At 35.4% G+C, this 20,901-nt stretch overlaps 1 protein-coding gene across 2 annotated transcripts; it reads left to right on the top strand.

The window, feature by feature from the left end:
* The first annotated feature begins 525 nt into the window (after window positions 1-525).
* On the top strand, window positions 526-18,848 carry LOC110110512 (probable polygalacturonase). 2 transcript variants are annotated; one of them, XM_028697203.1, is made up of 6 exons: window positions 526-1,107; window positions 15,357-15,477; window positions 17,000-17,248; window positions 17,480-17,633; window positions 17,716-18,246; window positions 18,320-18,848. In XM_028697203.1, the coding sequence occupies exons 1-5, from the start codon at window positions 679-681 to the stop codon at window positions 18,242-18,244; spliced, it is 1,482 nt and encodes a 493-aa protein (XP_028553036.1). In that variant the 5' UTR covers window positions 526-678; the 3' UTR covers window positions 18,245-18,246; window positions 18,320-18,848. The 2 variants fall into 2 exon arrangements, with proteins under 2 accessions (XP_028553036.1, XP_020697679.1); XM_020842020.2 differs by having other exon boundaries at window positions 17,716-18,848.
* The last annotated feature ends 2,053 nt before the right edge of the window (window positions 18,849-20,901 follow it).

Raw genomic sequence — 20,901 nt, 5'->3', positions numbered from 1 at the left:
ATATAATGCATTGAATGACATAACACGTCTGAATTAACATCCGGATGCTTCGACATTTGCACACGGGGTGAAAATAGCCTGCGAAGGAAATTAAATTGAATGACATTAGGGTTGCTAATTTTTTTTTTTTCATATTTTGAAAAAAATTATAAAAAAGTGAAAATTAAATAATAAATATATAAATTGGGTAGGTTTAAAATTTTCTGTAAATTAATTCTGCCTTTTTCTAGTTCCCAGTTCCCATCCTGTCCCTTCTTAGGGCATCTCCAACCGACCTCCAAACGCTTGAATGGAGCTCCCGGCCAGCTCCAGCCGAACTGCAAAATTTCCGCTATATGACTGCGGGTGAACAGTGGGACGCCAATATTGACGTTGCACTGTTCATCTCCGCCATTTTTACCACAAAGGGGACGGTTAACTGCAAAAGGGTGAAAAACGCGTTCCATTCGAGATGAAATCACGGCATTTTGTAGTTTCCGGCATTTTGGAGTGAAAAATGAGATTTTCGGTTGGAGATGATCTAAAAACATTTTTGCCGTCGTCTTGCTGTCTTGCCGGGTACATGGCGAGACCTAAACACGCCGATCCTTCCGATTGAAGGTTTATACATTCGCCGGAACTTCTAGCTGATTCATTCCTTTAGGCTTTTGTCTTCTTAATCATTGAGCAGCGAAGGAGATGCTGCAAATGTTTTCTCCAAGTGGCCGGATCCATTTGCACCATCACCGGCGATGGCTACCAACGAAGCTCCCGTACCCTCTTACCCTGTTCACGGTTCTATGGATGCTCGTTTTCGGGTCTATCTTCGCGTGGCAGAATAACTCCGTTGACGTGATCCGGCACTTTGGCCGAATGGCCCCGCCGAGACTGCCCGTGCCAAGGCTACGGCCTGTGGTTTTCAACCTAACGGACTTTGACGCGGCGGGAGATGGGAAAACGATGAACACGGGGGCCTTCGAAAGAGCGGTGGAAACGATCTCCCGGCTTGCTAATAGCGGTGGAGGGCAGCTCAACGTGCCGCGAGGGCGGTGGCTCACTGCTCCATTCAATATAACAAGCCACATCACTATCTTTCTTGAAGAGGGTGCAGTTCTTCTCGGGATTCAGGCATGTAAAGCTGCAAACTACAGTAGTTTTCATTTTCGTATGTAAACATATTTGGATCTCTGTTATTTCTACTTCCACCTGAGAAAACTTTAAAATTATGAGAACTTTATTTCTTTGACAGTGGAAATGGCTGACTCTAATGAGATGGTCAGTTGACAGGAATGCATCTTTTTTTGGGAATTTTTAATGAGTTTTGTTGTGTTGGATTGTCTAGTTCATCTTCATCAACAACGTTTGTTATGAGATTGCCAAAAGATTTGAAGCGGAAGCATCAATCAGGATCAAGAAAAATGTTCCACAAAGTTGAACAAAAAGAGAAATTAAACAAACCACCAAGTGACACTAAATTAGAGATGATCCGATGTGCTAACACAAATAAATGCCACAATTATTGTGTACCAATCAAGAGCATTCATTAGGAATTTCTCAATTCCCAAGTATACGCACACTCAAAGAAGAAGTAGAAGAAAAATCAAGAGTAATCTCACAAATCAAGATTAGAACACACACATTTTGTTTTCACACGCACTTTAGAAGACTAGTTTGCCAATAAAACTTTAGTTGCCGAGAGGTTTTGCTAACAAGGAATGAGAACGATTCAAACTCCTATTTGAGCACCTCTTCTTTTAATTGTAGCAAACATATGTAGAGGGTAGAGATACATGAATTACTGTGTTGGTGGGATTTCCAATACTTGCCATCCCATATGCAAATCCCTATGCTCTACTTGTTGCCAACCCTAAAATTTGGAGAATCTTGATTTACATGATGCTCATATGCAACAAATTCCATAACTTACTGGCATATAAGGAAACCCAGAGTATATTCAACCAAGGTTTAAAAAGGCGATATCATGAATCGAGATGTTTTGCCTTAGCGAGGCGAGGCATAATCCTTGAGGTGGATTGAGGCTAACAAAAAAAATTAAAGTAATAAAAAATATAACTCATAAAATTACAAAATATTATGTAAATTATAAACATAATAACTTGTTTGAAGATAAATTTTATTGAAGCACAAGATTCAAAATAAATACTCACAAAAATCACTCTTTTTTCTATCAACCTAATTTTATCCTGTCTAAATGATGCCTCCATACGATTTAATCATATAAAATTTTAAAAGTGAAAGCTATAACAAACACAATTCAAATAAAAAAGAATTATTCGCGATGAAATTCATTAAAAAATATGTCATTACAATTAAAGAGTCCTGACAACTAAAAATTATGTATTCGTAAAGAAGAAAGCTATAGAAAATATAATTTATTCCTCGGTGCTTAAAAACTATGAAAAAGAATTATCTGTGCTGATCAACTAATTAATTCCGGCTTGACCTAAACTAGAAAAAGTAATAGAGTAAGATGAAATTGTTAAACTAAACAAAAGAAAAAAAAGATGAAATTGTTAAATTATAACAAATATAAATTAAGCTAATCTAACTTCAACATAAATGTCTCATGTAAGAAATAGACGTCTTAAATTTTATAATTGCTTCTCACGAAATTGTCAAAGCCTACACGAGAAAGAGAAGATGGATCATTACCTCATCACGAAGAACTTGTCCTGACACGGAGCGAGGTTGAAGCAGTCAAGGCCGAAGCAGGCGAGGCTAAAGCATTCGAAGCTGAAGCAGTCAATGCTGAAGTAGGCGAGGCTAAAGCAGTCTATCGAGGCGTACACCTCAAACGTCTTTCCAAACCATGTATTCAACTATTTCATCAATTAAAAGTTATTTTCCTTTGCTCGTTGTTGTGAAAAACTGAATCTATTCTATCACCTCCTCTCTAATCAAGTGCTTTAAGCCTTCAAAACCTCTTGAAGGGCCCTACACTTTTCAAGATAGCTTTAAAGCACAAATGTTGCACGCTAAAGTGGCACCATTGAACTTGAATGTTACACTTACCATTGAATTTTTGTCCATTTCAAGTGGCCATCTTCTCACATTGAATATTTCAATGTCATCAACTAGTGCTATGAAACTGTGAAACTTAAACCTGATCCTTTGATTACGTGAAGTTTTCCCATCATCTTCTGTCTAAGCTTATTTTTGAACTTTTCCATATAGCTAATCCTTTGCCCATCCAAATTGTGATGCTCACAAATGAATAAATAACTGAAGCATCCCCTGAAGTTGCACTTTGTAATGCATACAATTCTTTGACTCTTTTGGCTCTAATGACAGCCAATGAATCCCTATAAATCTTGAGGATCTTAGGATACCCAAAAAGCTGTACCTTGTGTCACTTAGAGTACCCAAAGATGCTTGTTTCACTCTATAATCAAGTACATATCTCACTTCAATCACAGTCCTAAGCACACCATCATCTGCTTAGGTGCAAATTATACTATAACTTACAATCCTACAAACTACACACACCATTGTTTTTCATATGCACTTGCCCATTTAATAATTTATAACTAGAAAATAATTATCTATCATGACATATAAAATAACATATTGAGTCAAGTGCCCTGCACATTATTGTGCTTGTACCCCTACATTCACGTCAAAAATATCATTTGAATTTATATTATTCATATTTGTATTTATTGTCTTGGCCTTTTGATGATAAAATAAAAAAAAAAAAAAAAATTGTCTTGGCCTTTTGATGGTTTTCACCTAGCTGCAACTCATTTAGGTCCATTGAATTTCAGTTACTGTGCCTTATCTCTTCTAATATAAATAAGTTTTATTTCTATCAACATAATTACTTCTAGAGACCGTCTATTTTTTCATTGGTTTCCGTCTCATAAACAATCATTTGCCTTGCTTTTTCTTTTTGCAACACCACCGGGTTTAAAAAATGCTTCTTTTGAAAAAAGCAGGTTCTTCACATGTTCTATGTTTATGGTATATCTTCCATACAACATTATGTCATAAATGTGCTTGTAAGAGGAATGTAAAGAGCATAATAATAATAATAATAATAATAATTGTTAAAACGAAGAATTTCAGAGGGAAAAGCCTGAAATTATTCATTACAATCTTCCCTATTTATAAATCTATACAAGACATCCTAATGAGGAAATAATAAATTGCATAATTAATACATAAATAATACATAAAAATCTTTTCTAAATACGTCCCCTCATTATGGCGTAATCTATGAGAGTATCTCACGGATTGATCTTTGTGTCCGTCAGATCCTTTGCACTAGGAACGGCTGGATTTCAACACTCCCCCTCAAGCTGGGAAATATGGATCCGTCATTCCCAGCTTGTCAATCATACGGAGAAATACAGAACTGTCCAATCCTTTAGTAAGGAAATCTGCAAGTTGATCCTTTGATGATACATAGTCAACACTTACTAGACCACTGTCTAGTTTTTCTTTAATAAAATGTCTGTCCACTTCTATGTGCTTTGTCCTGTCATGCTGGACTGGATTGTGGGCTATGCTGATTGCTGATTTGTTGTCACAATGTAGCTTCATGGGCTCATCCCACTTAACCTTCAAATCTTCTAGGATTATTTTGATCCACAGTAGCTCGCATATTCCCAAGGCCATAGTTCGATATTCTGCTTCTGCACTAGATCTTGCCACCACATTCTGTTTCTTGCCCATGTAACAAGGTTTCCTCCAAGAAATGTGCAATACCCAGAGGTAGATCTTCTATCAACCGGTGATCCTGCATAGTCAGCATCCGTGTAAACTTCTAGGGTCATTCTACAATCTCTCTTAAAGAGAATTCCTTTTCCTGGTCTTCCTTTAAGGTAATGCAATATCCTGTCTACCACTTGCATGTGAATCTTCTTTGGATTCTGCATAAACTGACTGATCATACTTACAGCAAATGCTATGTCTGGTCTAGTGTGGGAGAGGTAGATCAATTTCCCTACAAGTCTCTGGTAGGCCACCCCACCTGCCCTCCTTGGGAAGATCTTGCTTGCGGCGACCATTCGGCTCTACTCCAAGGATGCATGGACGAACCCGAGTGGAACTACGGGTTTGAATACGACCGCAACGGAAGAGTCAATATCTTGCGATCCCAATTCTTTGACGTCGGATTTGACTTCGACGATACCGTCGACGAATACTTGGACCGAATCTTACCGACGCTTGTAGACTCCATTGACGAACACTTCTCCGTCTACACTTGGATTATCAAAGGTCGATCTACCGTGCCTCCTCCACCTCCGAGATCCTCTTCCACGGCAACGTTCCTTGGTGCTTCCATCTTTGTGGCAACCTCCATGCTAGTTTGGACAATCTTCCGTCGCTCAACTTAGTCTCCGTAGGAAGAGAGAGCTAAAGGTCTCAAGGTGAACAACTTTGTATTAACTGTGGGATTCCTATTTACTAGCCTTTGTTTTATTGTTCCTTCGCACTTGCTTAAAGAGTTTAGTTCTCTTGTCGTAGTTTCTTTGCCTAGCAAATCGAACGCTGCGAATTACTTATAATTGACTGACTTTGATGCATGATTAGATAATTTGAGGAGCTAAATTTAATTCTCTTTTAAATTCTTGTGTAACTCCCCTTTGCATCACATCAGGTTTTGCTAACAAGGAATGAGAAAGATTCAAACTCCTATTTGAGCACCTCTTCTTTTAATTGTAGCAAACATATTTAGAAGGTAGAGATACATGAATTACTGTGTTGGTGGGATTTCCAATACTTGCCATCCCATATGCAAATCCCTAGGCTCTACTTGTTGCCAACCTAAAATTTCTTGATTTACATGATGCTCATATGCAACAAATTCCATAACGTACTGGCATATAAGGAAACCCAGAGTATATTCAACCAAGGTTTAAAAAGGCGATATCATGAATCGAGATGTTTTTCCTTAGCGAGGCGAGGCATAATCCTTGAGGTGGATCGAGGCTAACAAAAAAATTAAAGTAATAAAAATTGTAAATAACTCATAAAATGACAAAATATTACGTAAATTATAAACATAATGACTTGTTTGAAGATAAATTTTATTGGAACATAAGATTCAAAATAAATACTCACAATAATCACTCTTTTTTCTATCAACCTAATTTTAGCATGTCTAAATGATGCCTCCATACGATTTAATGATATAAATTTTTAAAAAATGAAAGCTATAACAAATACAATTCAAATAAAAAAGAATTATTCGCGGTGAAATTCATTTAAAAATATGTCATTGCAATTAAAGAGTCCTGGCAGCTAAAAATTGTGTATTCATAAAGAAGAAAGCTATATCAAATACAATTTATACATCGATGCTTAAAAACAATGAAAATGAATTATTTGTGCTTACCAACTAATTTATTCCGGCTTGACCTAAACTAGAAAAGTAATAGAGTAAGATAAAATTGTTAAACTATAACAAATATAAATTAAGCTGATCTAACTTCAACATAAATGCCTCGTGTAAGAAATGGTCGTCTTAAATTTTATAATTGCTTCTCACGAAGTTGTTGAAGCCTACACGAGAAAGAGAAGATGGGTCATTACCTCGTCACGAAGAACTTGTCTTGACACGAAGCGAGGTTGAAGCAGCCAAGGCCAAAGCAGGCGAGGATGACGCAGTCAAGGCTGAAGCAGGCAAGGCTAAAGCAATCTAGCCTGAAGCAGGAGATGTCGAAGCTGGCAAGGCATAAGCAATGCACACAAAGCCAAGAGAGCATTCTTTTGTTGCGAGCTGCAGAAAAAAGGGGGGGGGGGGTGAAGATTGGAACAAAGTTTCGAACTGACGAATCCCTAAATCTAATAAGCGCTCTCTACTCTTTCGAACTAAAATAATTAAAATTGATGGAGGCAGCACCTCAAATTGTCTTGAGGTGTTACGCCTCAAGTCGTACGCCTAAATGAAGAAAATTGTAAGTCTCGACCAAACCACCAAGGCTTAAGCCTCGAGGCATCCTAGTTGCACCTCAAATTGAGGTGCGCCTCGAGGCGTGCACCTCAAACGCCTTTTCAAACCAGGTATTCAACTATTGCATCAATTAAAAGTTATTTTCCTTTGCTCGTTGTTGTGAAAAATTGAATCTATTCTATTTCCTCTTCTCTAATCAAGCATTTTAAGCCCTCAAAGCCTCGAAGGGCCCCGCACTTTTCAAGATAGCTTTAAAGCACAATTGTTGCACACTAAATTGGCACCATTGAACTTGAATGTTACACTCACCATTGAATTTTTGTCCATTTCAAGTGGCCATCTCCTCACATTGAATACTTCAATGTCATCAACTAGTGCTATGAAACTGTGAAACTTAAACCTGATCCTTTTATCCTTTGATTACGTGAAGTTTTCCCATCATCTTCTGTCTAAGCTTATTTTTGAACTTTTCTTGTAGCCATATAGCTAATCCTTTGCCTCTCCAAATTGTGATGCTCACAAATTAATAAATAACTGAAGCATCCCCTGAAGTTGCACTTTTTAATGCATACAATTCTTTGACTCTAATGACAGCCAATGAATCCCTATAAATATTGAGGATCTTAGGATACCCAAAAAAGCTGTACCTTGTGTCACTTAGAGTACCCAAAGATGCTTGTTTCACTCTATAATCAAGTACATATCTCACTTCAATCACAGTCCTAAGCACACCATCATCTGCTTAGTTGCAAATTATACTAAAACTTACAATCCTACAAACTACACACACCATTGTTTTTCATATACACTTGCCCATTGAATAATTTATAACTAGAAAGTAATGATCTATCATGACATATAAAAATAAAATATTGAGTCAAGTGCCCTGCACGTTACTGTGCTTGTACCCTTACATTCACATCAAAAATATCATTTGAATTTATATCATCCATATTTGTATTTATAGTCTTGGCCTTTTGATGGTTTTCACCTAGCTGCTACTCATTTAGGGCCATTGAATCTCAGTTAATGTGCCTTATCTCTTATAATAGAAATAAGTCTTATTTCTATCAACATAATTACTTCTAGAGACCGTCTATTATTTCATTAGTTCCCATCTCATAAACAATCACTTGCCTTGCTTTTTCTTTTTGCAACACCACCGGGTTTAAAAAATTCATCTTTTGAAAAAAGTAGGTTCTTCACATCTTCTAAGTTTATGGTATATCTTCCATACAACATTATGTCATAAATGTTCTTGTAAGAGGAATGTAAAGAGCATAATAATAATAATAATAAAGCTTAATCCTCATCCTTAACAATCACATCAATATTTATCAAATCATGAATATATGTGACTTGGTGTGCCTTGTTGAATGTATAACCAATACACTTTTGATAGAGTTTATTAGAGGCTATGAATAATGTTTATAGTTTGAGTCATAAATTTTCCACGGTCATCTTATCTGAGACATCTGCTAAAACCTCATTTGCTAAACACAACTGGATCATCAAATTGTTTTATTCCTTCTTGTGCTATTCATCCTCACTTATTGTCATTAACTTTTTTGAATATCCTATGAGTGCATTTATAATACCTTGATGATCAAGCATTCCACCCATCTTGTTTCTTAAAAGGAAAATAATTCTTTGACGTATTAAATTTCTCGATCTCGCATGCCATCATCTTAGAATTGCACTTTGCTACAAATTTATTGTAATAAGGGTGCCAAAACACTTGAATAAAAAACCTCCACTTGGATCAAGAATGATGTGCAACAAAGCTAAACAAAAGAGAGACAAAACAGACCAAAATTTACATACTTTAGTTTCAACTAAGCTTATGTTTATGAGATAGGAAAATGTTTCTAATGAGATCGACCCAATAACATAAAAAGAAGTAACAATCATGTTGTACAAATTAAGAGCACTTACAATTTCTTTTCCGATTCCAAAGTACAATACACTTAAAGAAAAGAAAAAAATTTAAGAATAATCTCACAAATCAGGATTACGTTACGCACAACTCTTGTCACATGCATCAAATAAAACTTTAGTCCTTCAATACCCCAATCATTGAGAGTTTATTTTGGTGAGGAATGAGATAGATTCAATTGCTTGTTTATAAAGCCCGAATCGAGTGTGCTTTATTATAGTCACAACTCACATGGCAAGAAGGAAGGTATACACACTTATATCAATGAGGTGGTAGGATTCTTGATACCTCGCATCACTACCATACACAACTCTTAATGTTATACTTGTTGTCAATCTTGAAATAGGAAGATTCCCGATTTAGACGATCCTCCTATGCAGCAACTCCTATAACTTAATGTTACATGAGAAATATCTAGGGTATATTTCATTATTGAGACAATTAGCAATTAACATGATGCCTATTATAATAGGAAATAGATTGGATGGTTCTCTAACTCTTTGAGGCACTCCTTATGAAAATTGTTATAGCATTAGTCGTCATTTATCATAATTAATGCTATTTTGCTATCTTTAATATCAGACTTTTTTACCTAAATTATTTACTTAATTGATCATTTGGGATGTCAAATGTATGCATGTACTTTGTGGTGTTAAATAGGTGATAGAGCTTTTTAAAATGGGCGCCATTGGTTAATTGTCTTGATGGTTGAGTAGCAAGGAACTAATTCATTCTTGGTTGCAGTAGACAAGAAAGTCTTTCCATGTTTATCAAGATCAAATTATTTTTCCATTAATTAAAGTTCATCAAATTCTATTGCCGCATACCATGAAACTAATCATGATACTAATCCATTGTGGGAATTTATGAATGGGGAGCATATTTATGTTTGATAAAAATGCGCTTCAATAAGCATGCGAAGTATTAAAAAAAAAAGACAAAGAGGAGATATTTTGTCTTTCTCCCATTTGAAAACCCAATGTACCATAACTATTACTATGTTTATTGATGACCAAGCAATTTGAAAATGTGCTTAGACTGTAGTTTTTCAAAGCATTCTCCTTGTTTGTAGGTTTTTATTGAAGTGCAAAGGATGAAAATTAGTTTTTCATTAGGGAGGCGCCACACACTTGTGAGGGGGATGAGATGTTGCTCGAGGAGAGAGATATGGAGGACAATGAGAATTCAGTTTGCGATACTTCCTGGCTTAGGATAAGAAGATGAGAAGAGAGAGAGAGAGGGAGAGAGAAAGAAGTTAGTCATCAATTCATGAGGGTGAAATTTGTTGGCTTTGGATGAATGATTGACATCTTGAAGAGTAGAATGGAGAGGAAGGAGAAGAGAGCATAAGAAAGTGGTAGTATAGGTGGTTTGACTTTGTAGCCTACTTCAATGGTGCAATGAAGGAAAAAACCCCCTATGAAAGGAGTGCCTCAAGGAAAACTAGTATTAGTAGAGGGAACTCCTTTTACATGAGTCCATTTTTAGTAGTTGCATGGAGAAGCTTTTAATCACTTATATTATCACACCACGCCATTGGGTCTGGAAGAAAATCACAAGAATTTAATGAGAGGGTGCGAGCTAACAAAAAAAAAAAGGAAACAATTTCAATCAATAAAAATATATGCTTTCAATAATTTGTATCCACCAAAAAATCATCACAACCACGCCATTGGGTCTGGAAGAAAATCACAAGAATTTAATGAGAGGGTGCGAGCTAACAAAAAAAATGAAACAATTTCAATCAATAAAAATATATGCTTTCAATAATTTGTATCCACCAAAAAATCATCAGAGCATCTAAATTCAAACATATATTAGATGTCCATCAAATATTATATTAGATGTCCATCAAATATAAATGAAATTTAATTATATAATCAAATCAATTAAATAATTCTAACTTTAAATACCTATCTAAGATGAACTTGATGCATGAACCTAGAAGTTCCTCTAGAAGTTGCACAACTAGTCACTTGAAATCATAAAGTAATAGGTGAGTTTACAAGAACAAACTCAGTAGATAAAACCCTAATAAGTAAAACTTAAACGACAAAGTGTGAGACTTAAATATGAGCAAAGAAAAGAACATGAGTGAAAGATAACCATTATAGTACTAAAATTATGGATAGTGTTTCAAGATAGATTTTTTTTTTAATTAGAATTCATTTAATATTGCTTTAATACAATAGAGTTCATAAGAATTATCCATGCAAACTAATAATCACTGCATTCAAATGCTAATATATTCACTTATACACATCTTATATTTATACATCCACCAATGGCTCGTTAGTCAGTTTACTATAATACTCTGTTGGGAAAGGTAGACACTAATCCCATGAAAATTCAATAATTTCTTATAGAGTCATCACATTGAGGACTCATCAATCTAGTTGGCAAATATCCAGAAGGGTTAAATACTCGCATTTTTACATGCATCAAACACACAAGCCTGTATTATATAAATTTTATAAAAAATACATAAAATAACTTCTTCGAAATAATAAAATTTGATTTTCATAATGTAAACTATTGCTAATGCAGTTGTAGACTTAATTTAAATATATATTTACAATCATTACTGTATACCCATGACTACATATGCAAGTACCTATTCACAGTTGTCTTGCAGGTGTCGTTCAGGTTGAACGGAAGAAAAACCCTTTGCTCTCTCGGATCAGCCCGTTCGAGGGACTCACTCAGGAGCTGGAGAGAAGCTTAAAATTGGAGTATGGCGGACTAGCTTTGACACAACTTTTAGGCAATTACCCTCCCCGGCGGGGGCAACCTCAAAAGTTCCTTTATTAGTCAGGCAAATTTTTATCCATCCCGGCCAGTCAAGCCTCACATGCGAGACACATCCACAGTTAAGCTAATGACACATATCTTCCCCACAAGGCATCTCTTGCGATGTGATCGGCCTCAGGACATCATAAGGATGACCTCATCCGAATTCTTGCTATAAGTTGGTCCGATCTCCCAACTACATTCTGACACTACTTGCCCTTTCACCTCAATTGGGCGACCTCAAGCCGACTTCCTGCCGATGCCTACTCGATTTGCGAGTTCGTCCTACTTGTATCCTCTCTCACAAAGATCGCTACTTCACTCGACACAGACCATCAGGTTACATCAAAGATTGATGGAATAATTATTGTGTCTTGTACATATCCACCTCAAGCCATATAAAAGGGGGGAATCATCACTATCATCATCAAGAGGACCACTATCATCACAAGTATTTTTCCCTTTCCTGAAGGAAGAGATATATTATGTCATTCTTAGCTTAAGCTCTGAAGCACAAAGCCCTCTCTTATACTACTTTTGTATATCTGGCTTGGATAATAAAAAAATTATCTAGATCCATAATCTCTCTCTCATCTTCTCTTTCTCTCATATTATGATTTCATCATATTCATCTCCACGATCTTAGTCTAAATGTGGCCTAAAGTACGGTTCGGCATTAGCTACCGGACAAAATATGATCCAACAATTACTATATACCAAGCTCATCTTGGTTATATACTTTAATGATAAACCGATAAGTATTAAACCTATATGATTGAATGCATATAACAACAAATAAAAGATTGAATTAATCTTTTAAATAAAACACCATAATGTAGAAATAAATTTGTACATAACTTCATCTCTAGGGCCTATAAAAATGGCACTTATTTATAAAAATAACTAATATATATCCACTTGGAAAAAAAACTATAAACATGTAGAGCAAAAAATTGGTGTTAGGATTTACCCAAATCAAATTGATGAAGAAGATGAAAGTACAAGAAGAGGAAAATGACTAAGGTATATGTGCTTCTTTGCTTGGCCTCCTCACCATTTGCTCATTGGGTAAACGAAGTCATCGATCGGCAAATCTGCTTAACCGTGAAGCTTCAAGCACAACCATGGCCGCTCGTCTCCTTTGTTAGGCATTGCATTCCACAGGAGACCGATGTCAAACATCACCTCCTCGATTCATGTTTGCCGGCTAGGTTGCAATGCCTCCCCTCTCACTTTCTCACCATAACTCTCTCTTCCTCTCATGCATATGATGCCCTAAGTATCACTTCAAAACTTTAAAGGCACGGGGTTGCATGTGAGACGACGGGAACCAAGTTAGTTGAGTCGATTCGGGTCGACTCTGCTTATTTTGGGCTGAGTCAACTCTGGTTATTTCGTGTTATTACATATATAGTCTTGGGCTACAAACATATATAGCAGAAGGTCGGGCTCTTGATTGATTACTAGAGAGAGCCATTTTAACTTTCTAAGAGTAATGTGTGATTCCTTTCTTTTGTCAGCAGTTGATGATTATGTATAGATGACATATAACACTTTCTCATTGACGTTAGATGAATCGTGCTATGATCAGACCATTAATAGACGTGGTGCTATGATTGGACCATTAATAGATGTGACGTCAGAGTTTGACGGAAATGTCATGGACCTACCGACCCAGAGCTAGCTGAAAGGAAGTATTAGGTGATGCTTGTCGACTTGAGAGCTGAATGGTATTGAGATGCCATCATGCAGGATTATGCTTCTGTTATATCATTGAAATTGAGATCATTTTCATGATTCATTTTGGACATGTTATTTGATAATTTTGTTTAAAAAGTCTTTCTTTTTATGGGAAGGAGGTGGGAAAAATGGACTTGGAAGTTTTGTCAGATACGATAGTGCTCAAATTATTTTCGATCGATGAGCTTAATCGTATGGGTGACAACCAACCATTTTAGCTTCAAGCAGTTTGATGTGCGATTTTAACTATAGTTTCACATGCCTTAAACAATCTCTTACTCATACAAGAAGTTTGTACATCAACCATCACTCCCATTCAAATGGAAGTTTTTGAACATGATTGAGTATTATGCACCAAGAGCTCACTTTCTCGTATGAAGTGTTGTGGAAATCCCTCGCTCTTTAACCTTTGTTCAAACATGATAGAAGGCGACCAACATACAAATCACACAAACCACTTGATTTGAATTGAATCATTGTCTTTAATAGTGGTAAAAAGGGGACAAAGTTTTGCCAAATACAGTAATGCTTAAGCCATTTTCAATCCACAAGCTTAAAGCTTATGGATGAAGGTCAACCTTTTGATATTTTTACAATAAATTTTCTAACAATTTAATGTGAGATTCTACTCATGTTATAGCTCTCTATATCAACTATCACTCTTCCTCAAATAAAATGTTTTCAACATAATTGAGTATTACATATCAAGAGTTCACTCAATGTGTGAAGTGTTATGGGAATCACCCGGACATCCGCTCTTGAACCTTTGCTCAAACATGATTGTAAGTGGCTTAGACAGAAATCACATGAATCATCAACTTTAATACCACTTATTACGGGGAAAGTGAACCAAAGGGGTATCGAGCTTGCGCTATATACAAAAGTGATGAAGTTCATTTTCATCCAAAAAGCTTAGATTTATAGATAAGGGCCAACCAGCTGTATTTCTATACCACTATATCACACCTCCAAAATTACTACTATTATTATCATGTTAGAAACATTGATTTATGAAAAGGTGGTTTTTTTTTTTTTGCTATTATTTTTTATCTTAATATTATAAAGAACAACTGCCTATATCTTTAATCACGGACACGTGTATCAGATACACGTGTACTTTTGAAAATAAATAATATTTTAATTGGATACGTCTTTGGCGTATCCGACACGTATCGGTGGAGTATCGGAGGCATATCCGTGTATCGGTGTATCGGATACAACACGCCTTCATAAATAGGTGTATTGGTGCAACATAGCTGCCTATATCTTGAATCTATTATAACCGTCAATACAAATTTTAGAGTTAAAGCTAACTAGCTAGAATAAAAAAGTACCTCAATATAATTATTTTTTAAGATAATATTATAGAGATTTAAAAGTAAAATTTAATATAGAGCACACAGACTCATTATACCATATGAATTCAAGTGTTGAGCAAGAAAATGTTGATGATTATAGCCATATTAAAATTTTATGTAGGAGATTTTTAGATTAAGGCGTTGCAAAACTCAAAAAATTAAATTAATAATGATTATACTTGAAAGAGGTGGGCATACCACTGATTGAAGAGGAGGTTGTTAAATGTAGAAATTACTAATTTTGGTATGGACAAGTGAATGTAAAAGATATTCCAATAAGATGGGTAAATTGAACATGTGGGGAAGAATGAAGAGGGAAAATAGTGGATAAAAAATAATGCAAATGTAAAAAGATTTGTGCATAAAACTAACATGTGATATAAAATTCAATAGAAATAAAGAAAAACAGGTTTTATCAAAATTGACTCTAAACAATTGGGATCATAATTATGATGATAGTGAGCCTTTTGATATCTAAAGTGCATAATTTAATTAGGGATATTTTATCGTGATTTTTCTTTCAATTTTGCTTACAAATTAGACTATACTCTTTATAATATTTGTCCTTTTCTTTATATGCCAAGTACTTATCTTTTATTTACTGCAGTGTTATCATTTTTTTGCACTGTTACAGGATGAGAGTTACTGGCCCTTATTGCGTCCATTGCCTTCTTATGGATACGGAAGGGAGCATATAGGACCTCGATATGGAAGCCTGATCCATGGTCAGCATCTTAAGGATGTTGTCATTACAGGTTTGAATATTCCTGAATCCTGATCACCACCGCTCTTGATTCTCTCTCTTTTTATCAAATTTTGAAACTGTTTTATATTGGACAATCCTCTCAAAATTTAGTGGATCTATGAAATGTTAATGAAAATTCAAGCTATATAGCAGCTATTAGGCAAGCTTGACAGTTCTCCTGCTGAAATATTTGAGATATATTCCACTTTCTGCAATTATATAGTCAACATATTTTAGAACAGAATCACTAAGAATTTAGGATAAGTGATTTTTCAATCAGATTTGGACTGTCTGAATATGAGAGTGGCAGGGTATTAATGTTGGTAACGAGTATTTTATAAATGTGACAGATTTGGCAAACCTAAAAAAAAAAAAAAGAGTTTTGGACTTTGTAGCATTACTTAAGATTTAAGCTTCTCTTTCTCCAAAGGAAGAGTGGGCAAGAATCAATGGTTAAATTATCTGTATTCTAGAGGTCTTAGATTCGAATCATGAAATACTCTCTTCAAATATAGGGATAAGGCTGGGTACCATAACCCCTCTTAAGACCTACATTAGTTCTATGCGTGCTTAACTTTCTTTTAGCCAAATAAATTTAAGTTTGGCTTCGCTCGGCCTAGGGCTGGTTAAAAGATGAGCTATGTGGATGATGAACTTCAGATTAAGCACTTAAACCTCTATATCACCAGAATTAAGTTAAATTTAATTAAAATAAATTTAGTTATTATTTAGTTTATCATTTTAAGCTTATATTTTGATGCCAAATTAATAAGTTTTAAACTTTTCATAAGCTTATCTTTTCAAATAAATTAAACTTATTTTTCATAGTTAAATTAATTTTCATTCATATGAAAATAATTTAATTATCATTATATTTATAATCATAATTAAGCTCTCATAATGGTGAATTACTTCATATTTTTATAATGTTAGAATACTTGTAAAAATGTGCTTAGTCCAAGATACAAACAAGTAGTTTTCTCAGCTTATATTAACTCAATTTACAACAGCTTAAGTTTTTCATTAATCAAACGGTTTAACCTCTCTTAAGGTACAAACCTACTACCAAAAACGCCAACCAAACATCCAACATGGATAAATTGAATTATTATCAATGCAAGGTATTATTACTGTAACAACACTCTGATTTCCTTAGCTTATAATTTGAATTATTTGACTGATTTATTGATTCCTTGTTTAGATCAATGGGTTTCTAACTTTTAGCCCAATTAAATGAAATTTTAAATCTTAGCCAGTGCATTCTAAAGAAAGCTGCTTCTAGAAACTTTTCTTTTCTGTGAACTTTCTACTAATTCATTGAAACACATCAGATGAAAGTTTAGGCTTCGTTTAGGACGGCTTGATTACTGCTTCTTAAAGCAGTTTTTCAGTACAAAATTTATAATTTTTGTACTAAAAGTTATTTTAAGAAGCAGCAATAAAGCCGTTCCAAACGAAGCCTTAAGCTCGATAAACTTTCGAGGAGAATTCTAAGTAGTGATGCTAATGAATTTCTGCCAAATTCTGAACAGGGCACAACGGCATAATAGACGGACAAGGTCAATCATGGTGGGCAAAACATAAGAAAAAGCTACTTAACTATACAAGAGGTCCCCTTGTGCAGTTCATGTGGTCTAGAGACATTGTGATCTCCAACATTACCCTTCGTAATTCTCCTTTCTGGACCATTCATCCCTATGACTGCAAAAATGTGACCTTGTCAGGACTCACCATTTTGGCTCCACTCCATGAAGCTCCAAACACGGATGGTATTGATCCAGGTAAGCTACCATGCAACCTCTGCACCTTCGTTATGTATGGGATTATGCCATTAAGGATGTGTTTGGTGCAGCTTTAGTTGACTGTAAATATAACTGTTACGAGAAAAACAAATTTTTTAAAAAATCTTTGCAAGAATTATATATATTTTTATAGTAGATAACAATTTTTTTATCGTAATCACGCTAACGGATTTGAAAAAAACCTGCTTAAGCCGCTATCAATGCTTACAGATTCTTGCCAAAACATGTTGATAGAAAATTGCTTCATCAGCGTGGGAGACGACGGCATCGCCATCAAGAGCGGCTGGGACCAGTACGGCATCGCCTACGGCCGCCCTTCTTCCAATATCCTAATCCGCAACGTCACCCTCCGTTCCATCATCAGGTCATTCCCCGCCCTCCTCTACCTTTTCCCCAATCTCAACAATTCCAAACCAATAATACTCTACCCTTCCTTTCATCCTCAGCGCCGGGCTATCAATCGGCAGCGAGATGTCCGGCGGCGTCGCCAATGTGACCGCAGAGAACGTCCTCATTTTCGAATCGCGGCGCGGAGTGCGCATCAAAACTGCCCCTGGTCGCGGCGGCTACATACAAAACATTGAATTCCGCAACCTCACCCTTGACAATGTGCGCACCGGCATCGTGATCAAGACGGACTACAACGAGCATGCGGATGCGGGGTTCGACCCTCAGGCACTTCCGGTCATTGACGGGATATCGTTCGAGGGCGTACGAGGACGTGGGGTGCGCGTGCCGGTGCGGATGCACGGCAGTGAGGAGATCCCGGTGCGTGGAGTGAAGTTCAGGGACTTGTTAGTTGGGATCAGCTACAAGAAGAAGAGGATCTTTCAGTGTTCTTATGTGGAGGGGAGGGTTGTTGGACCGGTCTTCCCTGCGCCATGCGAGGACCTTGATCTTTATGATGAAGAAGGGCGGCTTGTGAAGCGGGCAACACATAAGAACGATATCGTCGAGGTCGACTACGACGGGTAATGGTGAGATAACAGTTTGCGTTGGCATATCTTGATCCTCGGTATAATTTAATCATTATGAGAAGACAAATTACAGGCAAAAACTGTTTACATGGAAGTTCGTCTGGCTCAACAGCTGATGCATCTGACTAAATCGGAGCAGGTAGTAGAAGATGGATATGATCTATTTGCTGATGACCATCTTTTATGTGCCAAATTACTGTGGAGAGTGCTGACAATTCTGGTGAACTAATGAGAATTGACATCGTTTTCTGCTCCTTTCAAATCCTCATACCTTATGCGAGAAAGGTAGGAGATCAATCCGAATGAAGAACAAACGAAAAAAAAAAAATCATAGGACGAAGAATATCGATTTTTTTACAAGGGCAAAAGCACACCATTAGAAGAGGAAAAAAAAGCAAAAAGAAAAAAGAGAAAAGGGAAAATTCTTATCCCCTGTTGTGTTTTCTACACTTGTCATGCTACTATCTTGTTGGTAGAAGTAAAAAATGCATATGTTTGGTGGCGTACAGGCAGGCTCAATAATTGTTTATATCTTGATTTATTTTCAATTGAAGTCCATTGTAAGCTACATTTTTCCTTCTACAAAGATTAGATTTTTGCTTCGTTTGGAACGACTTTTTTATTGTTTCTTAAAACAGTTTTTTTACTAAAAAATTGTTTTAAGAAGCAGTAAAAAAGCCGTCTCAAACGAAGCATTTATTGCTGTAATATTATATACCAGTGCAACTGTAAGTGGTGTCCTATAACAGAAGAGCTTCTCTAGAGTTTATCTGAGGTGAGCCTAATTACATCAATGGTTAAGTTTCCTCTATGAACCGGAGAAGATCTGGCTTGGAGCTGATCAAGATGGTCCACTTCACTTCGGTACGTTACACTGCCTAATTTAACATGTCCTTGATGATAATATGATTTGAAGATCCAATATTGGATTAATTATTTGCATACATCAAGATAGTTTCAAAAGCAATGATGCATAGCTGAAAATGTGAGGTTAATTGAACTGACATGTTGAATCAAAGTTGGAATGTCTAGAAATCATATACATTTGTGGCCCTATCCATAGAGAAATTATTTTGTGCGGGCATCGGACTGTTCGGAGACGAATGAGAGCACGTTACATCACTCGATACACAAGTAACACAACAGTACACAGCTCTGGTACCTTAAGCCATGCAAATGGCAGTGGTTTTGTCGGAGAATGGGAGGAGAAATTATTCTGTGCGGAGTGATCCAGACAGAGAGAATCGTCTGGACTTGTTGCGTATTTGTAAATATTCAGTTGTGAGTATTTGTTGAGTATTACTGAGTATTTGCTTATTTGTTGAATATTAATTGAGTATTTACAAATACTCAATAAATATGCAGTAATTTGGACGATTCTTCTTGTCCGATCTCCGCACATAATGATTTCTCAAATGTGTGAGAGAGAGAGGGGAATAAAAAAGCCTAGCTGCTTTCATTACTCGATTGATGCCGCTGTATATTTCTCCCTAAAAAAAGTCTTAGGAGCTCCTATTTCATGAATGTAGTGAAGTACTTTGTTGTGTAAATTATATAAACAAGATTAAGCCAAAATAAGGGTCAATTTTTCTTCAATATAAATTTGAAGATTAAAAAGATGCCATATGAGTAAAGAAGAAATGTGTTTGTTCCTATTTTTAAGAATAAAGATGATTCACAAGTGTGCTAATTATAGAGGAATTAAGTTAATTTGTCATATTTTATAATTATGGGAGAGAGTTATTTAGCGGATAAAATTTTGAAGTAATTATTATTAAAAAATTAATTAACTGAAAAATTATGAAAAATAATTAGATGTAAACCACAGTCGCCAGTTAGACAAAAGTAATTTGATTTGGTTACTAAGGTAATTTGGTTTTTCTTTTTCATTGACCGTTCAGGTCAGTTGTTATTTTCTCTATTATTTAATTTAATATGTATAAATTTTTATTATTATTAATAATTTTATAGAAACTTAAATAATGATTATTTTTTATATTAGTTAAAAAATAGCAATAAGCGAAATAAATATAATCACATATAAAATTATTTGATTATAATTATTCTAAACTAAATTAGACCTTTATTTAAATGAATTTAAGGTCGATCATATCAAATACTTTTCAAAAAAAGTTTATGTTGATTTTGAGAGTTTATTTCAATTAGGTTTATTAGTGAGAATGGAGGAGTGTGTAAGTCACATGACGAAAATATCAAATCGATGTCAACTGTGCTAGTTATAGTTTTGTTGCGTTCTGGAATATTCGCGGCGGTAGAGAAATATAAATTTTAATGTCTTAGTTTTGTACGAAGATCCATCTTGCATACAGATAAAAAGATAGGGTGTACTATTTTTAAGAGACATGAATATTTTTACATGGAAAATTCCTAAAAAAGAGAAAAAATCATGAGGCCTGGTCCAATTTGAATGAATTCACTAGTATTTGTAGTTGATTACAAGTGAGGCCCTTCATTAAATTGGAGGGAAGGCTTTAGATTGATTAAACAAATATACATCATGATTAAATATTTAAATAAGTAAAAAAAGATTAAAAATATAAATAGACTCGAGGTTTGTTTGGGATAATTTTTTATTGCTTTTTAAAGCCGTTTTTTAGCACAAAAATTTTAATTTTTGCACTAGAAAGTTGTTTT

Source organism: Dendrobium catenatum, unplaced genomic scaffold, assembly GCF_001605985.2.
Source record: "Dendrobium catenatum unplaced genomic scaffold, ASM160598v2 fragScaff_scaffold_898, whole genome shotgun sequence".
In the NCBI taxonomy this organism is placed as follows: Eukaryota; Viridiplantae; Streptophyta; class Magnoliopsida; order Asparagales; family Orchidaceae; genus Dendrobium; species Dendrobium catenatum.
This window is presented reverse-complemented; position numbering and strand designations above follow the sequence as displayed.